The sequence below is a fragment of the Panthera leo genome, chromosome B1 (assembly GCF_018350215.1).
Source record: "Panthera leo isolate Ple1 chromosome B1, P.leo_Ple1_pat1.1, whole genome shotgun sequence".
Classification (NCBI taxonomy): domain Eukaryota; kingdom Metazoa; phylum Chordata; class Mammalia; order Carnivora; family Felidae; genus Panthera; species Panthera leo.
The window spans coordinates 122,414,191-122,437,040 of NC_056682.1; the positions used below are offsets into that span (position 1 = coordinate 122,414,191).

At 35.4% G+C, this 22,850-nt stretch overlaps 1 protein-coding gene across 5 annotated transcripts in view; it reads left to right on the forward strand.

Annotated features, from left to right (window-relative positions):
* The window catches only part of EIF4E (eukaryotic translation initiation factor 4E), a 48,058-nt gene extending 26,550 nt beyond the window's left edge, over positions 1-21,508 (forward strand). For all 5 annotated transcript variants that reach the window (XM_042935844.1, XM_042935843.1, XM_042935842.1 and 2 more), the window contains 6 exons: positions 1,404-1,510; positions 12,227-12,322; positions 15,500-15,563; positions 16,262-16,375; positions 17,708-17,847; positions 20,415-21,508. In XM_042935844.1, coding sequence (XP_042791778.1) covers positions 1,404-1,510; positions 12,227-12,322; positions 15,500-15,563; positions 16,262-16,375; positions 17,708-17,847; positions 20,415-20,529 — 636 coding nt within the window. In that variant the 3' untranslated portion in view covers positions 20,530-21,508. The remainder of the gene's footprint in view (positions 1-1,403; positions 1,511-12,226; positions 12,323-15,499; positions 15,564-16,261; positions 16,376-17,707; positions 17,848-20,414) is intronic.
* Positions 21,509-22,850: the final 1,342 nt, after the last annotated feature.

The window sequence follows — 22,850 nt, forward strand, 5'->3', positions numbered from 1 at the left end:
TCTGAACCCAGTCTTATGTTATTCACCTCTGATGTCTTGGCTCAGCTGTTCCTGTACTCTGAATGTCACAGTTTAAACTAGCCAAGGACCTGTGAGGGCTTTTTACGTAGATTTTTTGAGGCTCACACCTCTCCAGCCCATTTTTCTCTAGTACTTTGTCCCCCAAAGCCCACCTGCCTTGTTAGTCCCTAACTGTTCCCTGTTTATTCATGGAGACTGCCTGTCTGGAGACTGTCATTAATTTTAAGCTAGTGGGGTAAGGAATAGTTTTTGGTAATTATACGAAGATGTAAATTGACTGTGATGGAAAAATGCAGTAAAAAAAGGTGATTTTTAAAGCATTGACTATGTAAATTTTAGGGTCTTAATTGCTTTGTAAACATTTAAATTTATTACTTAAGTGATCACACCAATAAATTCCTATTGAGTATAGCACTTTGCTCATTGGCATTATAATTATGAGCAAAATCAAGACCTAGCTCCTGCTGTGAGCAATTTCTTAGGCCAGTAGAAATTAATTCCTGGACATGTCATGTTATTAAGAAAAATGTGTTTTGTCAGTTGAATATTTACCACCTACCTGCTAGATCTTTTAGATCCTACATAACTGATAATCTTGTTAATGTGAACATAATATCTCGAGGGTTTTGCTGGTTTAAATTTGACTCCTAGACTCTTGTTGTGGTGCCCTTTTTGAACAAAATCAGCTTTTCTTTTAGCTTCTGGTGCCTTTCCTTGGAATTCTGTTTTGTTGACCATAATTTATAACAGGGTGAAGAGCTACATGGGCTGTGAACACAGATCATCCACAAGCTCCTTTTTTCCCTGACATTTTTAGATGACAATATTAATTATGTCTAACCAAGAAGAAGATTTAGTTCAAGCCAGTGTCGAGCTTTTTTGCCTAGGGCTAGTTGAAAATGACAGAAGTTGCAGAACTTTTAGGTTACTATATAACAGTATGACATGAAGGAAAGACCTATATAGTATTGACTTGGTCACTTTATAAAGCTGTTATACTCTCCAACATTAGTTGTATTCCCCCCATTCTCCAAATCGTACATAGTACTTTAATGGTATGTTAAGAAAGACAGCTGATTTCCTTAATTTTGTTGCATGGTGTCTAACAGTCTTTCTGATACTAAAATGCGTAAGTGAAAGATAACTGTATACAATATTGTTACTGTATTTTTAAACTTGAGAAACCCTTTGCTCTTAGTGCAGAGATGGCTAGAATGGGAGAGTCTGGTGCTTTTCTTAGAGCTTGGTCTGTGGTCTATTTTATGAAATGCTTCTGTAATTCTTTCTCCTTAGGGAATATTGGCAATATTAGTTCAAGTTGATTTAGAGTATTGCTATCATAGTTAAGACATTTAAAATAATGTTTTATTATTTTCCATTAGGAAACCACCCCTACTCCTAATCCCCCGCCTTCAGAAGAAGAGAAAACAGAATCTAATCAGGAGGTTGCTAACCCAGAACACTATATTAAACATCCTTTACAGAACAGGTAAGCCTTCTGACATACAAGTTTTTCTGACTTAGGCAGTAAGGTAAATGGTGAATGACTGGGTGAGACTAGTTTTAAATATATTAGGTTGAGGATTCCATTTTCATTTGGATAACCTGTTTCTAGTAAGCAGTGTTATGTGTGAGTCTTGAGCTCAGAAAGAACTGGTTGAGACATTGGGTTTGAAGTTCACCAGTAATTGGTGGTGAGTGAAACTAGTAGTACATGAATTCTCTTTAAAGTGAACTTGACTCAAGACAGAGGCTTGGGATACCAGCATGTAAGGGATTTTTTGGAGGGAGAATGCCTATGAAGGGTTTAGACATATAAACTGTATAAACTAGAGTGGTGGTCAGAGAAGCAAAGAAAATGGTTTGTTTTAAGGACAGGTATGTGGTCAATAGTGTATGTGCCACAAAAAGGTCACATACCCATTGGATTGAGTAATAAACATTTCAAAATGACCATTGGATTGAATGGCAAATTCTTTGCTAATGTAGGAGAAAATTTAGTAGAATGTAGATGATGGAAAAAGATTGGAGTAGTTTGCATAGTGAATAGAAAGTATACAAATGTGTTATAGAGAAGATAAGCAACTTAAAGTTGGGGTGTGAAGGAGAAAAAGCTCTAAGGGATGTGGAGTCTGGTGGGTGGTTTTTTGTTTTTTTTTTTTTTTAAAGTAGGCTCCACAACCATTGTGGAGCCCAATGTGGAGTTGGAACTCACAACCCTGAGATCAAGACCTGAGCTGAGATCAAGAGTCGGACACTTAACTGAGCTACCCAGGCACTCCGGTTAGTTTGTATTTAAGCCAAGTTAGAAGAAAAGAGGAGAGGTTAAGATGAGTTAAGCTTTGGGGCACCTGGGTGTCTCAGTTGGTAGAGCATGTGATTCTTGATCTCAGGGGTTGTGAGCCCCATGTTGGGTGCAGAGCCTACTAAAAAAAAAAAAAAAAAATGAATTGAGTTTCATAGTTACAGTTGACTATAGCTCATTAACACCATCCCACCACTTACCAGTATGTTTGTATTTTTATGGTTTATATGATGAAAATTAAAATGAATGTACTGAGAGCTGATGGTGAGAAGAAAAAGGCAATGCAGAAACATTGTAAGAATCTGGAGGAAAGTAAATTGGAATTAATTTCTGGGGATATATAAGTGTTCAAGTTCCTTTCATTCTCCTACCCCAAGACTTTTAAAGATCCTATAAGCCTATGTATGTTTCACAGCATACTTTGTTTTATTGGATTTTGCAGATACTGCATTTTTTTTTTTTTTCAAATTGAAGGTTTGTGGCCATCCTGCATTGAACAAGTCTGTTGGTGCTATTTTTCCAACAGCATTTGCTCATTTTGTGTCTCTCACATTTTGGCAGTTCTCACAATATCTCAAACTTTTTCACTGTGTTTGTTAGGGTGATCTGTAATCAGTGATCTTTGATTTGTTACTATTATAGTTGTGTTGGGGCACCATGAACTATGCCCATATAAAATGGCAAACTTAATAAATGTTGTCTGTGTTCTGACTGCTTTCCTGACCAGTTGTTCCCCCATCTCTCTCCCTCTCCTCTGTTCTCCCTATTCCCTGAGGCACAATATTGAAATTAGGTCAATAAGTAACCCTACAGTGGCCTCTAAGTGCTCAGGTGAAAGGAAGAGTCCCACACATCTCACTTTAATTCAAGAGCTAGAAATGATTAAGCTGAGTGAGGAAGGCATGTTGAAAGCCAAGAGAGGCCAAAAACTAAACCTGTTGTTCAACAGCCAAGTTGTGAATGCAAAGGAAAAGTTCTTGAAGGAAATTAGTGCTACTCCAGCAAGCACATGAATGATAAGAAAGTGAAACAGACTTACTGTTGAAATGGAGAAAGTTTGAGTGATCTGGATAGAAGATCAAACCAACCTTAACATTCCCCTAAGCCAAAACCTAATCCAGTGCAAGGCCCTAATTCTCTTCAATTCTGTGATGGCTGAAAAAGGTGAGGCAGCTGCAGAAGAAAAGGTTAAAGCTAACACAGGTTTGGTTTGTGAGGCTTAAGGAAAGAAGCCATCTCCATAACATAAAAGGGCAAGATGAAGCAACAAGTGCTGATGTAGATGCTGCAGCAAGTATCCAGAAGATTTAGCTAAGATCATTATGAAGCTGGCTTCGCTAAACAATAGATTTTCAGTGTAGATGAAACAGCCTTTTAGTGGAAGAAGATTTAGTCCATCTAGATGGACTTCCATAGCTAGAGAGGAGAAGTCAGTGCCTGGCTTCAAAGCTTCAAAAGACAGGCTGACTTTCCTGTTAGAGTCTAATACAACTGGTGGCTTTAGGTTGAAGCCAGTGCTCATTTACCATCCTGAAAATCCTAGGGCCCTAAAGAATAATGCTATATCTACTCTCCTGTGCTTTATAAATGGAGCAATAAAGTGGATAACAGCACTTCTGTTTACAACATGGTTTACTGAATATTTTAAGCCCAGTGTTGAAACTTGCTCAGAGCAAAAAGATTCCTTTCAAAATACTACTCATTGAAAATGATTCTGGTCACCCAAGAGTTCTGGTTGGGATGTACAAGGTTCATGTTATTTTCATGCCTGCTAATACAACATCCATTTTGCAGCTTAGGAGTAATTTTGACTTCCAAGTCTTACTATTTAAGAAATACATTTTGTAAGACTATAGCTGCCATAGATAGTCATTCCTCTGGATGATCTGGGCAAAGTACATTGAAAACCTTCTGGAAAGGATTCACTGTTGTTTTTTGTTTTTTAATGTTTATTTTTGAGAGAGGGAGAGAGTGCGTGGGTGGAGGAAAGGCAGGGAGAGAGGGGGACAGAGGATCTAAAGCAGGCTCTGCAGAGAGCCAGATGAGGGGCTCCAACTCAGACTGTGAGATCATGACCTGAACCCAAATCAAAGTCAGATGCTTAATCAACTGGGCCACTCAGGTGCCCCTGGAAAGGATTCACCATTCTGAGATGCCATTACAGACATGGTGATTCATGGGTAGAGCTCAAAATGTCAACATGAACAGGCATTTGGAAGAAGTTGATTCCAGTCCTCCTGGATGACTTTGAAGGGTTCAAGACTTTGGTGGAAGAAGTAACTACAAATGTGGTAGAAATAGCAAGAGAACTAGAATTAGAATTGGAGCCTGAAGGTGTGACTGAATTCCTATAATCTCATCATAAAACTGAATGGGTAAGGAGTTGCTTATTATGGATAAGCACAGAAAATAGTTTCTTGAGATGGTACCTACTCCTGGTGAAGATGGTGTGCAGATTGTTGAAATGACAACAGAAGATGTAGAATATTACATAAACTTAGTTGGATAAAGCAGCAGCAGAGTTTGAGAGGATTGACTCCAATTTTGAAAGAAGCTCTGTGGGTAAAATACCAAACAGCATTGCATGCTATGGAGAAATCGTTTGTCCAAGGAAGAATCAATCAGTGTTGACAGCAAATTTTCATTGTTGTCTTACTTTAAGAAATTACCACAGCCACCCCATCCTTCAGTAACCACCCACTGGTCAGGCAGCAGCCAGCAACATCAAGGCAAGACCTTCCATGAGCAAAAAGGTGACCCACTAAAAGCTTGGATAATGGTTAGCATTTTAAGTTTATTTATTTTGAGAGAGAAGTCCTCAAGCAGGGCTCAGACTCATGAACTGTGAGATCATGACCTGAGCCAAAATTAAGAGTCGGATGCTTAACTGATTGAGCCATCCAGGCACCCCCAGCAATAAAATATTTTTAAATTGAAACATACACATTTTTAAATACATAATCCTATTGTATCCTTACTATACTACAGTATAGTATAAACATAACTTTTATGTGCAGTGGGAAACCAGAAACTTCAATTGACATTATTGCAATATCTGCTTTATTATGGTGGTCTGTAACTGAATCTGCAGTATCTCTTATCGTTTCTCATTATCTTGGTAGACTCACTGAAATAAAAGTCCAAATGTGTTTTATGTAGTTTTTTCATAGGAGACCTGTAGTTCAGCATATCCTGTAGCGAGGAAGAAATTAATGCTCTGGACAGTGAAGATTGTCAGCTAGTGAGTGAGTTATCAAAGATCAGATAGTCCATAGAGGTATAATCTATCCTCAAGAAAGCATTATACCAAAGTTGAACTATTGATTAGCAGCAATTTCATATAATTCAACCTAACAGCACCAAACCCCTTAAGGTATTTTTTCATCTTTTTAGTATTATCTTATAAAAAAGCCACTCTGTATGCCTTCTGTGCTAAGCCCAGTTTTTAGTGTTGTCGTTGGGGAGAGTAATCAAGACATAATCCCTCACAGTTTGAATAAAATCTGAGGAGTCCTGAAAAGTGTCATACGGGGGCCCCTGGGTGGCTCAGTTGGTTAAGCGACTGACTTCAGCTCAGGTCATGCTCTCATGGTTTTGGTTTTGGGGTTCCAGCCCCACATTGGGCTCTGTGCTGACAGCTCAGAGCCTGGAACCTGCTTCAGATTCTGTGCCTCCCTCTCTCTCTGTGTCCCCCCCCCCCCCCACTCTCTCAAAAAGTAAGTAAACATAAAAAAAAATTTTTTTTTTTTAAAGCATCATCAGTAGGGGTGCCTGGGTGGCTCAGTCAGTTGAGCGTCCAGCTTCGGCTCAGGTCCTGATATCATGGTTTGCGAGTTTGAGCCCTGTGTCGGGCTGTGTGCTGACAGCTCAGAGCCTGGAGCCTGCTTTGGATTCTGTGTCTCCCTTTCTTTCTGCCCCTCCCCCGCTCATGCTCGCTCGCTCGCTCTCTCTCTCTCTCTCTCTCAAAAATAAATAAACATTAAAAAAAAAATTTTTTTAAGTGTCATCAGTAGACAAACTAATTAATCCTAAAATGGGCTGTGAGGATTTCAGTTTCTCTATGATTGCACTTCTTGTGTAAAATAGCATCATTTAGAAAAATATTCCAGGATGCTTTATGTTCACATTTTGGTAGTTTCCTCATTATTTACTTAATCTATAATAATTATAAGAAAGCAAATCATCAGAGTACAAGTATATAAAGTAAATGTTCTCTGATTTTCCTCAGATATTCTCTTCTCCATTTTACTTTTCTTCACTCTGTGGAGTAGTCAGTGCTAAATTTGGTTTGTAGTTTTCCAGAGCTTTTCTTTTTTCTTGTTTTAAAATTTTTAATGTTTATTTACTTTTGAGAGACAGGGAGACAGAGCACAAGCAGGGGAGGGACAGGGACAGAGAGAGAGGGAGACACAGAGTCGGAAGCAGGCTCCAGGCTCTGAGCTGTCAGCACAGAGCCTGATGCGGGGCTCGACCTCATGGAGCGCGAGATCATGACCTGAGCCCAAAGTCAGACGCTCAACCGACTGAGCCACCCAGGCACCCCTCCAGAGCTTTTCAATGTACATATCTTTTTTTTTTATACAGGTGACCTTTTTTGTTTGTGCAGATTTGGGCTCATTATTTTAAACTACTGCCTTATAGTAAATGAATATATAGTCATATTAAGCTTATATTAATGAGTATATAGATTTTTTTTGTTTTCTATTTACAGTGTTGTAGTGTACACATTCCTATATGTTTTTGTGCACTTGTGTGAATATATTTATAGAAGTTTCAGATTTCTTAGGTTAAAGACTAACTTTTGTAGATAATTGCCAAATTATCCTCCTTTTATCAGTTTAGGCTCTTAGCAGTTTGAGAGTTCCTGGTTTCTACATCTTTGCCAATTGGTGCCATCAGTCTTTTCAGGACCAGATGAACTGGTCCTATTCTGATTTATAAAACCAATGTCTTGTCATTTTGTTTGCATTTCTTTTATTGAAGTTCCAAAGCAGTTTCATATTTATTGATCATTTTTGTTTTTATCTGTGGACAGTCTGCTCATTTCTTTTGTCTGTTGAGGTGGAGGGGTGGTATCTTTTAAAGTTTAATTCCAAGCACTATAATTAGGGATGCTAACTCATCCAGGTGGGGCATTAGGTTGAAAATGAATTACCAAATCATTTGTCTTATAGCATTGTCTGTGGAATTATGTTTTTTACACGTCTTTTTTTTTTGGTGGGGGAGGGAGGGGCAGAGGGAGAGAAAATCTCAAACAGACCTCCATGCCCAATGCTGGGGGGAGCGTTGGCAGGTGGGAGACTTGATCTCATGATTTCATGACTGTGAGCCAAAATCAAGAGTTGGATGATGCTTAACTCAGGCACCCCACAGGTTTTTGATATTTATGTAGTCCAATATCACCTTTCCTCCATGGCTCTGGGTTTCATGTCTGACGTCTTAGGGATAACTTTACCCACATAATTATCCCCCCCCTTTTTTTGAAAGTTTATTTATTTGTTTTGAGAGAGAATGTGCACGCAAGTGGGGGAGGGGTAGAGTGAGAGGGAGGGAGGGAGAGAGAGAGAGAGAGAGAGAGAGAGAGAGAGAGGGAGAATCCCAAGCAGGCTCCATGCTGAACACACAGGGCTCTTCTCACAGCCGAGAAAGATCATGACCTGCACTGAAACCAAGAGTCAGTCTTAACCAACTGAGCCACACAGGCACCCCTACCCACATAATTATTCTATTAAATAACTGCATGGTAGTCTCTTTTATATATGTATATGTTATTTAAGTCAGCAGTTCTCAAACTTTTTGGTCTCATGGACTTTTTATACTCCTAAAAGTTATTGAAAGGGCTCCTGGGTGGGCTCAGTAGGTTAAGCGCCAGACTTCGGCTCAGGTCATGATCTCACGGTTCGTGGGTTTGAGCCCCTTGTCGGGCTCTGTGCTAACAGCTCAGAGCTTGGAGCCTGCTTTGGTTTTGTCTCTCCCTCTCTCTCTCTCTCTGCCCCTCCCCTGCTTGCTTTCTGTCTCTGTGTCTCTTTCAAACATAAACATTAAAAAAAATTTTTTTAAGTTATTGAAGACTTCACAAAGCTTTGGTTATATAGATTTTTATCTATTTCCATTTATTATGTTAGAAAAAGCCGAGAATGTGTAAAATTAAATACTCATTTAGAAAATCCATTGTATGTTAACATAAGTATTTATATTTTATTTATTTTGAGAGAGAGAGAGAGGGAGAAAGGGGCAGAGACAGAGGAAGAGAGAAAATCTCAAGCAGTCTCCACACTGTCATTGCAGAGCCCTGTGCCGGGCTCAAACTCATGAACTGTGAGATCGTGATCTGAGCTGAAGTTGGATGCTTAACCGACTGAGCTACTCAGGCACCCCAACATAAATATTTTATATGAAAAAATATTTTAAAAATATAATGGGAAGTATAGCATCTTTGCGTTTTTATAAATCCCTTCAAGTGCCTGACTTAATAGAAGTTAGTTGTATTTTTATAGCCGCTTCTGCATTCAGTCTATGGAGGAGATAAGTTGTTTTATATTAAGTATGAGAAAATGTGAAGTCACACAAATTCATGGTTGGAAAATGGAAGAGGGTTTTTAATAGCCTTTTAAGCTAATGATAGCTATTCTTCTTTGATACTAGGTTTCTTATAGGTCACCTGTAATGTAAAATCTGAAACCATATCCAAGAACCTTTCTTTCTTTCTTTCTTTCTTTTTTTTTTCCCCCAGTATTTTATTTGTTTTTGAGAGACAGAGTATGAGTCAGGGAAGTGCAGAGAGAGAGGGAGACAATCTGAAGCAGGCTCTAGGGTCTGAGCTGTCCGCACAGAGCCCAACATGGGCTTGAACTCTTGAGCGGTTAAGATCATGACCTGAGCCAAAGTTGTACGCTTAACTGACTGAGCCACCCAGGTGCCCCTCCAAGAACTTTTCCTACTCTGTTATGTTAAAAAAAATCTATTGGCTTGTCTTGCATTTGGAATGGATCTTTTACTCATGCATGATTTTGCAACATCACTGGTCATTTGGAAAACAGTGAGTTATACAGATCTTCTGGATATTGATACTTTTCATTATATAGTATCAAAACAGTAATATTTGTATCACTAGTACTAAACTTTAGTAAGTTTGTCAAGCTCAACAGGGGCACATGCAGGATATCCAAAATTCTGATTTTTCTCCTGAAAGCCCACAGTAAAGCATCAGGCTCACTACTTCATTTTCAAGAAATAACCATGGTTTATCTGTCAGTCATGGTTAAAGTGGTGTGCCATGAAAAAAGTGGCTAATTCATTTCACAGTTCAGTTTTTTAAGCATTGTTCTTTGGTGTGCAGAAGTGTTTTTTTGTCGTTTTTGATTTTTTTGCAGAGTATGAAAAAGACTGTATACAGATTGAAATTTAATGAAACCAATAATTACTGCTTCACCAGTTGTATTCTTAGCTAAAACGTTGTTACTGTGAGAGGTGGTGATAATAAAGGGTATAGTGACTACTAATACAGTTCGGTCCCACTGTATGAAACTTTGTAAGACACCAGCAGATTCACTGCACCATTGCTTTTGTACCATTAGTATAGATGTTAACACAGTGAAAAGTAAAAGAATGCCTTAGCATTATTATGAAAATAGTTTTTACTTATCACATCTTCTGATAAGGGTCTGGGGGTCCCCTAAGTGTCTTGCAAACCACATTTTGATAACTGTGATTTAAATGATCCCTTGTTGAAGGCACGTAAGATGTTTCCAAATTTTCCAGTATTAAGAACATTCTTGTACAACATTTTTGCCTAGTCATCTAATTATTAGGATAAATTTTTGCATGTTTAATGGCTGAGTGCAGTAAAAAAGACAAAAAGACAATTTTGGTATCATGTTTAATTGAGATATAATTGACCTATTATATTAGTTTCAGGTGTAGCACATAACTCAGTATTTATGCATATTGTGAAATGATCACTATAGAAAGTTTACTTAACATCTGCCATGATAGAGTTACAAAGTTTTTTTCCTTGTGATGAGAACTTTTATTGTTTCTTAGCAACTTTCATACACATAATACATTGTTACTAACTGTAGTCACCATGTTGTATGTTACATAGTTAGGAGTTATTTATTTTATAACTGGAAGTTTGTTACCTTTTGACTGCTTTCACCCTTTTTCACCCTACCCCTACTTCTAGCAACCAGTCTGTTCTCTGTGTCTATGAGGTTGGTTTTTTTGTTTTTTAAGATTCCACATATAAATGAGATCATATGGTATTTGTCTTATTTCTTTGTTTCACTTAGTTAGCATAATGCCCTCAAGGTCTATTCAGTGTTGCAAATGACAAGATTTCTTCCTTTTTTTTTTTTTTGGGGGGGGTGGGCGAATAAATATCCGTTGCGTACATACAACACTTATTTTATCCATTCATTGTTTGATCGACGCTGACGTTGTTTGCACATCTTGACTTTGTAAGTAATGCTGCATGAACATGAGAGTGCATATATTTTTTTTGAGTTAGTGTTTTCATTTTATTCCGATAAATACCCAGAAGTAGAATTGCTAGACGATGTGGTAGTTCAATTTTTAATTTTTTGAGGAAAGATTGAATTAGTTTTGGAAGACCAAAGTATAGTACTTGACCTTACATTTATGTTTAATAATTTTTATGCCTTTCCTTTTTTCTTTTTTATCTTCCTTGATAGTGGGTTGGCAAATTCAGATTATCAAGTGGATGTTGAAATGCATCTCATTTTTATGTCTGATTATCCAAACATTAATCATGGAGTTATGAAATAAATATATATATATATATATATATATATATGTATCAGTTTGGAAACCTATCTTTTGGTAACATTTTTGTCAATGAGAAAATAAAATTCTCCTTTTGAGTTACCTTAGGTATAGTAATTCAGACAACATAATTGTACTAAAGATGTTATCTTGGGATATTTAATTATAACTTTGATATGACAGGAGTTTATCTTCCAGGTATTAGAATAAAACTTTTAACAGGTATATACAGATATGGAGAAACTAGTATACATTATTTCAAAATATATCTATGGTAGCATTACTCAATGAATCTCTTTATTTTGTTATTTTCCTATTGGTGTGTTTGAGTAAACAGAATTTATTAATAGTTTCCCCTCTTTTTTAGAAGTCCCATTATCCCTTCTTGGCTAATACCTTTTCATTTCTCTAAAGATCCAGCCTTCTTGTCCCTACTTTCCTTTCTGGTTAAGTACTTCCACTCTTTTTTCTTGAGTAACTGCTTGATATCTTGGTTATAGCACTTAGCACACTGTAATTGTCTCTCTACTACATTTCTGTGAATTACTCTGCGGGATGAGCCCCAATGGGTCTGTAAAGTATAGCAGAGAATCTGTTATGAAGTAGGTATAAAATACATACTTTAAAAATGAAAGAAAACTCATTTTTTGCCAGTGTAACCTACCATTTAAAATTATTCTTAAAACAAATTTTTAATTGTGTTAGAATACACATACCATAAAATTTACCATCTTAACCGTTTTCATCTTACATAACTAAAACTCTGTACTCATTAAACAGTTGTGCATTCCCTTTCCTTCTAGCCCCTGCCATTCTACTTTCTGCCTCTGTGAGTTTCATTACTTTAGGTACCTAATTCAAGTAGAATCATAATGTTTTGTCTTTTTTGATTGACTTATTTCACTTAATGTCCTCAAGGTTCATTCTCAGAATCTCCTTTTTAAGTCTGATAAGTATTCTACTGTATGTTTGTTTATACCACATTTTGTTTATCTGTTCATCTGTTAGTGAACACTTGGGTTGCTTCCGCCCTTTGGCTATTGTGAAGAATGCTGCTAGGAATGTGAGTGTAATAAAACTACCATTTTTTTTTTAACACTGACTTTTTACTTGTAGATGGGCACTCTGGTTTTTTAAAAATGATAAAAGCAAAACTTGGCAAGCAAACCTTCGGCTGATCTCTAAGTTTGATACTGTTGAAGACTTTTGGGCGTAAGTAACCATTTTAGAATGTTTATTTTATGAACTGTGTAATTTTTCATTTTAAATCACTCATAAAATGAAGGGACGGTGAATAGTTAATAAATACTCATCTGTAGACCTACCTTTTTGTTTTTCCATCTCCTCACAACTGTTTGATTATTTCTCATCATTTAGAAACCTTCAGTCTCATCATCCTTTAGCCCTGTGTATATTCTTTATTCCTTGTCCCAAAAGATTCTTCTCTTGAAAGTCCTTTATTGCTTCTAGAACTTTGACAGTTTGTTGGAACATGTCCTTTTCTTGGTTGCCTAGATACATCTGTCCTATACTCCAGAGCTTTGTTAGGTTCCCATTTGTGCAAATTCTTTTTGGTATAACATCTGGGATTTCCTGTAGTAAGGATTCTGAGATTTAAAAAACTGAAGTCCTCAAAATTCAGGTTTGTCCAAGTGTCTTTGATGTTAGTTGATCAACTTCAAGAAGAATAGTTGAAATACCTTTGAGATTTTGTTTCAGATTTAGCAAAAAGTTCAGATTTGGGGGTCAAACCTTTGCTTGACTCAGTATAAAATTGTAAAGTCTTTTCAAGACGTTTTATAATATTGATTCTTTAAAACAAAGTTAATTTAGTATGTAATTTTATTTGGAAAGTAATTTCCATTTCAAAGATAAAACTTGTTTAAAAAGATTTTTAAGAGCTGTAAATTAACTAGCAGTTACCTAAAAATTCTAATTTGTACATCTGGTGCATTTTTAGATCATGTATCTGTATTGAATCAATGAGCAGCTCTTCTGTATTAACATAACCGTATGCCTGAGTATATTTTGCCCACACTAAGAACAGATTGTCAGAAGATTCATATATGTATACTTCCTCCAGGACAGAAACAATATTCTTCTGTATCTTTCCAGTGCTTTGCCCATAATAGACATTTAGTATACGTTTGAATCACTGAGGAAAAAAAGCATAGAATAATTAGAGAAAACTGTAAAATTGTGAAGTAGGCAAGTAGGCACTTTAAGAGTGGTCACTTCATATTGCAGTCATTGACTGTTTTTTTTAAGTAATGAAACTATATTTAAATCCCCAGTTATTCATAAATCTGGTTGTTTAGTTAAACTAAGGTTATTTTGCCCTTCATCAAAACATCAGATGATTTTTTTTCCCTTAATTGTATTTGAGTCTTCTAAACCAAGTCTCCTATGGAGGAGGAAGAGCAAGAGTCTTGAACCATTTCCCCCACGGAATCAGAGCTGCGTTTATTTAGTTTGGTTAGCTTTCACCATTGTACATAATGAGGTTTCTAAGTGGGCCTCTAATTTAGAATATGGCTGCACACTTTAGTTATGTGTAAGCAATGTCATTGCATAGTGGACTTTTATAGTGTAATTTAGACATATGAAGGAATCCTTTAGCTTTCTGTGAATATCTAAGCACTTCTTAATTTCTCATTTTTTTCTGGCATATGTAGTGGTAAACAACTGTCGAGCCCTTTGGGATTTATGCAGTTTTGTCTATAGTGTTCTGATTCTGTTTAGATTGTGTCATTACAAATTTTCATTACTGTAAACTTGCTAAGAGACCTTAGAGCATCATGAAGGAGAAAGGAGGCACATAAAGAAGCATTGGTCATATCTACCTTGAATGCCATTGAAGACAGCTACTCCACCCTGTCCATTAATTTTATAAAGTAGTGGTCCTAATTTTGTAGTTACTGCTAGTATCCAGGCCTCTGTTGTTGCCTAGAGGGAGCTGCCAGTGATAATGTAGTTTGGGAAGAGTGACCGTTAAGTAGAGTAACTCGACAGACCTTATTCAGCCTTATGCTCCCTCCTACCAAATTGAATTTATATATTACCCTGTGGAATATGATTCAAAGGATGCCAGAATCTTTCTTAAGACTACTTGAAGTATTTCTAGACTTGTTTAAAATAGCATCAAGAGAATCTGACTAAAGATAACAGCATTGTCCATGGTCTGCAGATGTAGTAAAGATCATATTTCTGCATCTAATATTAGAGACAGGCAAAGCATTCTTACTCTGCTGCCAATTTTATAACAATTTTGCTATAAGAAACTTTAGAAGATCAAATGATTTAGCCTTCTACCTTCAGGCTGGTGAGTATCTAAGTCATCTCAAGTGTTACTCTGTTACATTGATATTTTGAGAGAGAGAGAGAGTACATTTATTTATTTATTTATTTATTTTGAGAGAGAGTGCCAATAGGGAAGGGGCAGAGAGAGAAGAAGAGAGAATCCCAAGCAGGCTCTGTGCTGTCAGTGCAGAGTCAGATGCGGGGCTTGAGCTCATGATCCGTGAAATCATAACCTGAGTTGAAACCAAGAGTCAGGCTTAAGCGACTGAGCCACTCAGGTGCCCCTCTACCCTATGTTTAAGGGATTAAAATCACAAGGAGTAGGTCCTGGAACTGTCGTTTTGTTTTGAAAGCTTCCCAAATGATTGCTATGCTGACTGACTAGTAATGATTGTGATATTTGAGACCCATTGGTCTGTTCTACTCTTGGATACCTTCATGGATATTAGTGTTATTTTATTTCAGTCATGCAGTCCTGAGAGTTGGGAAGTGTATCTTGCTTTCTCTTGGTTTGTCTTATGTGCTGAAAAAAAAATTTTTTTACATTTATTTTTGAGAGAGATAGACAGAACACAACTGGGGGAGGGGCAGAGAGAGAAGGAGACAGAGAATCTGAGCTTTCAGCACAGAGCCGGACACAGGGCTCGAACTCATAAACTGTGAGATCATGACCTGAGCCGACGTTGGACGCTTCACCGACTGAGCCACCCAGGCATCCTCTTATGTGTTTAAAACTACTTGTTAATAGCGCCATAAATTCTTTCACGTACTTAAAGCCACTTCATCCCACCTAGTCTCCGATTCGCATACATACATATGTATGCATTGAGTTAACTAATACATCAAAATATACTTTTGTCAAAATAAAATCATTAAAAATATTGCCTTGAAAATCATCAAATGCTGATTCTTGAACTGACCATTATTAAGGTATCTCTTTGGTCCAGTTCAGAAATTGACTCAATAGAAAAACGAGTAAACATAAACTTTTATCTTTTGATTTTTATCATATTCTCTAAATGTATGTGTGAGCACCTAAACTCTGCATTACATATTTTATGTTTATAATTGTCCTTTTGTTTTACCTAGTCTGTACAACCACATCCAGTTGTCTAGTAATTTAATGCCTGGCTGTGACTACTCACTTTTTAAGGTATGTTTAATTGGTGATTTCATATATTTTAAGACTGGACCATTCAGTTATTCATTAAGAACTCTTGTCAGAAACTTAGGAATAGTTAATGCTCTGAGGTTTGGAGAATAATTAAATTAGTTTTACTAGACTTTAGCATTAACCAATTTTGGCTTATTGCTATAAATAATTGAAATTGAGAGTCTGACTCTGGGTACACACTGTCGTTGATTTTTGCAGAGTGCTTTGATATCCAGTCTAGTCTCTTTATATATTTGAGTAGACCAAAGTAAGTCCAGAGTTTGTCAAGTATTCTTAACTTGGGGTGCATTGGTCCTTGGGATATTTATAAGTGGGTTCTGTCAAGTGGTGGGGGGGTGGAGGGGCATTCATTAACTCTCAAATTGCATAATTTTTACATACATTTTTTAGGCATAGAAATGTATGTAATTTTTCAAAGTTATCTGTTACTCAGTGTTTAAGAACCTCCAAATTAAATGAAATCCAAGGTTTGATAGCTAGAAGTATCTAAGTCAAGTCTCTAATTCTCCAATCTCATGCTTCTGGCTTTAATTCTTGTATGCTTTTCCCCCCACTACATCAATAAGTTTTATGGAGAATAAAGTAAAAAGTTGACAGAGTTGTTGCTTGCTCTTTCTAGTGATCTCTTCAGTTAAAGTAACAATTTTGTCTGATATTGTTATCTACTAACCTTTTAGGATGGTATTGAGCCTATGTGGGAAGATGAGAAAAACAAACGAGGAGGACGATGGTTAATTACATTGAACAAACAGCAGAGACGAAGTGATCTGGATCGCTTTTGGCTAGAGACAGTAAGGTTTTAAAATTATAAAGTAGTTTTGGCATATTAAAACTTACTTTGCATTGCATTTTACATTGATTACTTAATTGAAAAGATAAGAATGTCCACCCTATAAAATCTAAGCCGGCAATTAATTTTGTTCTATCATGTGAATACTGTATATTTTACATACTGGCACAGTGAAACCGTGTACCACATTACAGATCAGATAGAAAGTGATAGGCAGTTGACTCTCACCTTCCACAGTAAGCTCATCCTGGTCATTTCATTAACTTCAAAATTATAGAGCCTCACATTTTATATGATGTAAGTTTTTACAACCCTGTTAGAGTATTACTTTGTATACTAAATTTTTTATATCAGTGAAGCAAACAGTGAAATTGTAGCTTGGTATTATTCATCTTCTATGTTATGATATAATCTGGAAATTTGGCTTTATAAGATGTAAATTAAATAAGAAATAATTGACATTTTGTATAGTGGGAAGTCCTAAACCCCAAGCTGTCGGGAATAAGGATGATAGTCTCTTGTGTATTTTCAGCATTCGGCACAGTGTCTTGCTTATAGTTAGCACTTATTAATTAAGCAGTTAGTGAATATTTGAATGAATAGGAGTTTTTTTTTGGTAAATGGAGAGACTTAATTTTGCTTTTGGGGGAGATTATCAGTAAATACCATTTTAGAATTCCACATTAAAGTTTTGTAAGATGACAAAAGTTCTGGAGATGGATGGTTGTGATAGTTGTGAATATACTTACACCACTGAACCGTTCCCTTAAAAATGGTTAAAGCGGTTTAATGTCACGTGTCATCTATACTCAAAAAAATTTTTTTAATGGTTAAAATGGTAAATTTTTAAAAATTCTTTATTAAATGGTAAATTTTATATATATTCGCCACAATAAAAAAAAATTAAAAAATGGCTCTGAAAAACCGCAAGAACAAGAGGCAGTTAATCTAACCATGAGTAACTATTTGGTTATTTTTAATATAATGACAACTCTTCAGTCATTCTATTAATATTTGTTTGCTGGCAAGTATAAGCAGCAGCAGAGCAAATGAATATTAAGATAATTTGCCTTTTATATGTCCCCTGATATCAATTGCCCCATTTGCTGAAAAAGTTAAAACAACTGTTAGTGTTCTTGTTATTAAATAAAGAAACATGTGAATTCTTAAAAAGTCAGGACAAAGAACTATAAACATAAATATAATTTAGACATTCAAGAAGACAACTTGATTTAGAAACTTTCTTAGTTTTGTGTGTATACACATAAGGGACATTTGCAGTTTAATAAGCAGTATATAATCTATTTAATTTGGGATTAATTTTTTTTTTAAGCTGCTGTGCCTTATTGGAGAATCTTTTGATGACTACAGTGATGATGTATGTGGAGCTGTTGTTAATGTTAGAGCTAAAGGTGATAAGATAGCAATATGGACTACTGAATGTGAAAACAGAGAGGCTGTTACACATATAGGGTAAGTTTTGCTGTTTGTACACTTCCTTTAAAATATTAAGATAACTAAAAGCAGAAGTACTGTTATTTATAGCTTTAAAAATACTTGGATTCGTAGATCATTATTTTCCTTGTGTTTTCATAAACACTTTAATAATCTTGAACTACTCTAGTGGTTTTTAGTGTCTTGTTCATATTTTTTTTTAATTTCTGTAAAATTCTTTTTCCTAGCAATGGAGTATATAATCACCAGAACCCTGAATTCTGGTGTGTGGCATTTTGTTCATTTATCAAATGAGAATATTAAGTCTTTTTTCTATTTTATAACCATAACATAACATGAATACGTAACACCCATAATAGTTCAGTGAGCATTGACAAGTGGTATATGTGTATCCTGTGCATGTTTTGTAATCACTGTACATAACATTTTCAGTGAAATTTAAGTGATAGTATCTTAATTTTGTCCATATTTAAAACCCACATGTATATGTTTTGACACTTTTTTTGGTAAATACTATTCCTTGCAAAAATTGCCTGTTGTTTTCCCCCCAAAATGTTGTCAGTGTTAACTGGGAATTTCTTTTCACTACATTTAAATTAGTAAAATTTGACTTTAAATTTTGTATTAAAATTATGTATTGGTCATAGGTCACAGAATGTTCGGTTTACCCTTTGTGATTTCTTTTTTTTTCAAACATTATGAATTCTCCTATGAACATAATTCCTTTCTTTATTAAAAAAAAGCATGGGGATTTTCCAGGTTTCATTTCTACAGAGGTTTTTGGTAAAAGAAGTTGACTGTTAATTTGTCATCATGTTCTTTTTTTTTTTTTTTTTTTTTTTTTTAATATTTATTTTGAGAGAAAGCATGAGCAGAGGAGGGGAGAGAGAGGGAGAAAGAGAATCTCAAGCAGGCTTTGCCCTGTCCTGTCAGCACAGAGCCCCACGCATGGCTCGATCCCACGAACTGTGAGATCATGACCTGAGCCGAAATCAAGAGTCAGGTGCTTAACTGACTGAGCCACCCAGTGCCCCAATTTGTCATCATATTCTTAATCTTTCTGTCAGCATCAAAACTTAATAGTTGTGGGGATTTCATGTTGGAAATCAATTAAAAAAATGAGCATGAATTTCTTTCCTGTGAAAATCTTGTATTTGTGTCAATATTAAAAATTATTGAAATCTTTGTAAAACATTTGACTTCAGTTTTTCAAGGGAAGACTATTAATTTATTTATTTTGAGTGAGACCAAGAACACGAGCAGGGAAGGGTCAGGGAGAGAGGGAGAATCCCAAGCAGGCTCCACGTGGTCAGTGTGCAGAGTGAGACTGGGGGCTCAAACTCAGGAGCTGTGAGATCATGATGACCTGAGCCGAAATCAAGTCAGTCCTTCACTTAACCTCGTGAGCCACTCAGCTGCCCTGGGAAGATTTTTTTTTTTTTTTTTTTTTTTTTTAAATTCTTCCAAGTTATATGGCTCAGTGCAGTGCTCTGGCTTTCTGGCATTTTTAATGATTATGTATAATGGAAAAGAATACATTGTTTCGTAATATACCTCTGATAATATTTATAATTTTAGTTATCATGAAATTATTTTTCGAACCTTTATTTGAAGGAAGGTAGAATCTTCTGGAAGGTGGAGTATGAATAAAACTGCCCTAGTATCCTATTGGAGAATTTAGCTCCATGAAAATATATATCCCTTTTATTTTATTTTGATGCTTATTTTTGAAGTTTTGCTATTTTTTTCTTTAGAATAAATATCTATATTCCTAAATTTACCTGTCATGCTCTCTATGATCTGTCCCCAATTTTACCTTGTCAGCCTTTTTGCTCGTATTTTCTTCCTTAAGGACTGTCACCACACAGCCTTATTTTTGTTCCCCAGCCTTCAGATGTGTTTCATTTTCTCAGCATTTTACTTTTTACCTCGTGACTTTTAAAGGGGAACTTTCTCTAATTTCAAAGATAAGATTAGATCATCTTTGTTAGTATCACAACCCCTATACTTACTCACTTTTGGCACTCATCATAGTTTATTCTTAAAATAGAGTCACATGTTACTTGGAAAGTAGGTTGCAGAGTTAGTATATAAGGCAGAAATCATGTATGTAAATTACCCTCAAAATGCCATAAAGTAATAAGTATGATAAATGTAATTTGCAGTATCATACAATATTTATTATGTGTTATATGAAAAATATAATTGTAGCATTTTAGAGAGAATTAAAGTAGACCTATGTAGGCATTAATTTTATATAAATTATGCATGTGATACAGCTCTACCCTATGTATGTGGGATTATTTGTTTATAAATAATCAAATACTATAAACACCCAGGAACTGTCCATACTTTGCTTATTATTGATTAATAATTACAATGCCTGATAACATAATAGAATCTCAAATATTGTTTAAGTGATTAGCCAAGATTGTTGTGGAAATGAAGAGTATATTTTGTTGAAAGGAAAAGTGTATGCAATGTCCTGTTTCACTCTCTAGATATTTTTTATATATAAAGAATAATCTGAATTTGGTGTGTGTGAATAAAAATTAACAGCTCCTTTTTTCTTTTGCTTCTTCTAGGAGGGTATACAAGGAAAGGTTAGGACTTCCTCCAAAGATAGTGATTGGTTATCAGTCCCATGCAGACACAGCTACTAAGAGCGGCTCCACCACTAAAAATAGGTTTGTTGTTTAAGAAGACACCTTCTGAGTATTCTCATAGGAGACTGCGTCAAGCAATCGAGATTTGGGAGCTGAACCAAAGCCTCTTCCAAAGCAGAGTGGACTGCATTTAAATTTGATTTCCATCTAAATGTTGCTAAGATATAAGAGAAGTCTCATTCGCCTTTGTCTTGTACTTCTGTGTTCACTTTTTTTTTTTTTTTTTTTTTGGCTAGAGTGTCCATTATCCCAATCAAAGAATTACAGTACACATCATCCCCAGAATCCATGAATGTGTTCCTGGCCCACTCTGTAATAGCTTAGTAGAATTACCATTATAAACACATTTTACCCATCCACAATATTCAAAAAAGAACTTGCATTTCTATACCTTAAAGGAAAAAATTCTGTTTATGTTCCATTGTATGCAGGAGCATATTTTGCTGGTTTGAAAGAGTATGATGCATACAGTTTTCTAGCAATTTTCTTTGTTTCTTTTTACAGCATTGTCTTTGCTGTACTCTTGCTGATGGCTGCTAGATTTTAATTTATTTGTTTCCCTACTTGATAACATTAGTGATTCTGATTTCAGTTTTTCATTTGTTTTGCTTTTGTTTTTTTCCTCATGTAACATTGGTGAAGGATCCAGGAATATGACACAAAGGTGGAATAAACATTAATTTTGTGCATTCTTTGGTAATTTTTTTGTTTTTTTTTGTAACTACAAAGCTTTGCTACAAATTTATGCATTTCATTCAAATCAGTGATCTATGTTTGTGTGATTTCCTAAACATAATTGTGGATTATAAAAAAAAAATGTAACATCATAATTACATTCCTAATTAGAATTAGTATGTCTGTTTTTGTATCTTTATGCTGTATTTTAACACTTTGTATTACTTAGGTTGTTTTGCTTTGGTTAAAAAATGGCTCAAGTAGAAAAGCGGTCCCATTCATATTAAGACAGTGTACAAAACTGTAAATAAAATGTGTACAGTGAATTGTCTTTTAGACAACTAGATTTGTCCTTTTATTTCTCCATCTCTATAGAAGGAATTTGTATTTCTTATTGCCAGGCAGTCTCTATTGTGTCTTATAGTGTCTTCCACGTGAACAGCATAAGTTTGGAGCACTAGTTTATTATGTTTATTATAATTTTTAATAAATTGAATAGGTAGCATCATATATATGGAATTAAATTGATGTGACTATCTTTGTTTTTTTATAAAGGAAGGCATAGTCCTTCAGTCATAGGTAAATAATGTACTCTTAATGTATTAAAACACAAGAGAATTGTTATCTTGGTGCATTACCATTTGATTGGTAGGAATGGTAGTTGTAAAACTTGGTTGCTGAATTGAGATGTTCTTTTGTAAGTGTCAAAATGATAGCATAGGGAAAGAGTACAGGTGGTGGGGGCATATACATTAAGAATTTTGTTAGTGTTGCTGTCTAAATAGAATGGAATAAACAGGTACGAAGACTTATATTTATATTGGTAAATTGGTGTAGTATGGTTTTATGTAAATTTGAAACATGATCTACTCTTTGTAGGCATTTGAAAGCACATTTGAAAAATTTTGTATATGGTTGTGTATTTCAGATGCAGTAAAATGAAATGGCTATTGTAGACAAAAGAATAAGCTAAACTTCGAGATAGAATGAAAATGATTAGATGAGAGGAAAATTTGTGTTTAAATAGTCATGATTAATCATTTAAGAACTGAAAAGTTTGACAAAACTCATAAAGTAAACATGAAATTAATAGTATTGACTTCATTGAAGAATTTTAAAACTTCAGTTTAAAGGGTGCCACAGGCTACCATCTGAGTACTCTCAATACCACAGACACCTCTTGTTCAGTATTCTAGAAACACTGAATCTCTTGTGTTTATAATCTCATTAGACTATAGCTAATATCTGCTGCTTAAGCTTGGGTGCTTGGTTAAGTGATTTATTGTCTGTGTTGATACGTGTAGTTGTGAGCACTTCAAGAGCTTGCTTATAAGTGATGGTGGTGTGTTGGCAATGGGTGGGATTGGAGTAGTATATTTATTAGAAATTAATGCTCTAGTTCCTTAATTCTAAGATGCAGTCCATTTGAAGAAGCATCAGCTTTCAGGAGTGGAGGAGGAATAATGCATTAAATGTACACATTTCTGAATTTAAAAAAAAACCTGGTTTATAACAAGCGTTTGATTATCCTTACCATTTTAGAATCATAATCAGTTTTATTTTAAGTCTTTTCCCAGTGGGTGGGGAGGATGATAAATTACTGAGTCACTTTTGGCAGATGCCACATAAGTATTACAGTGACTTGCAACTTTTCATAATTTCATTAGCGTCTTTTCTAAA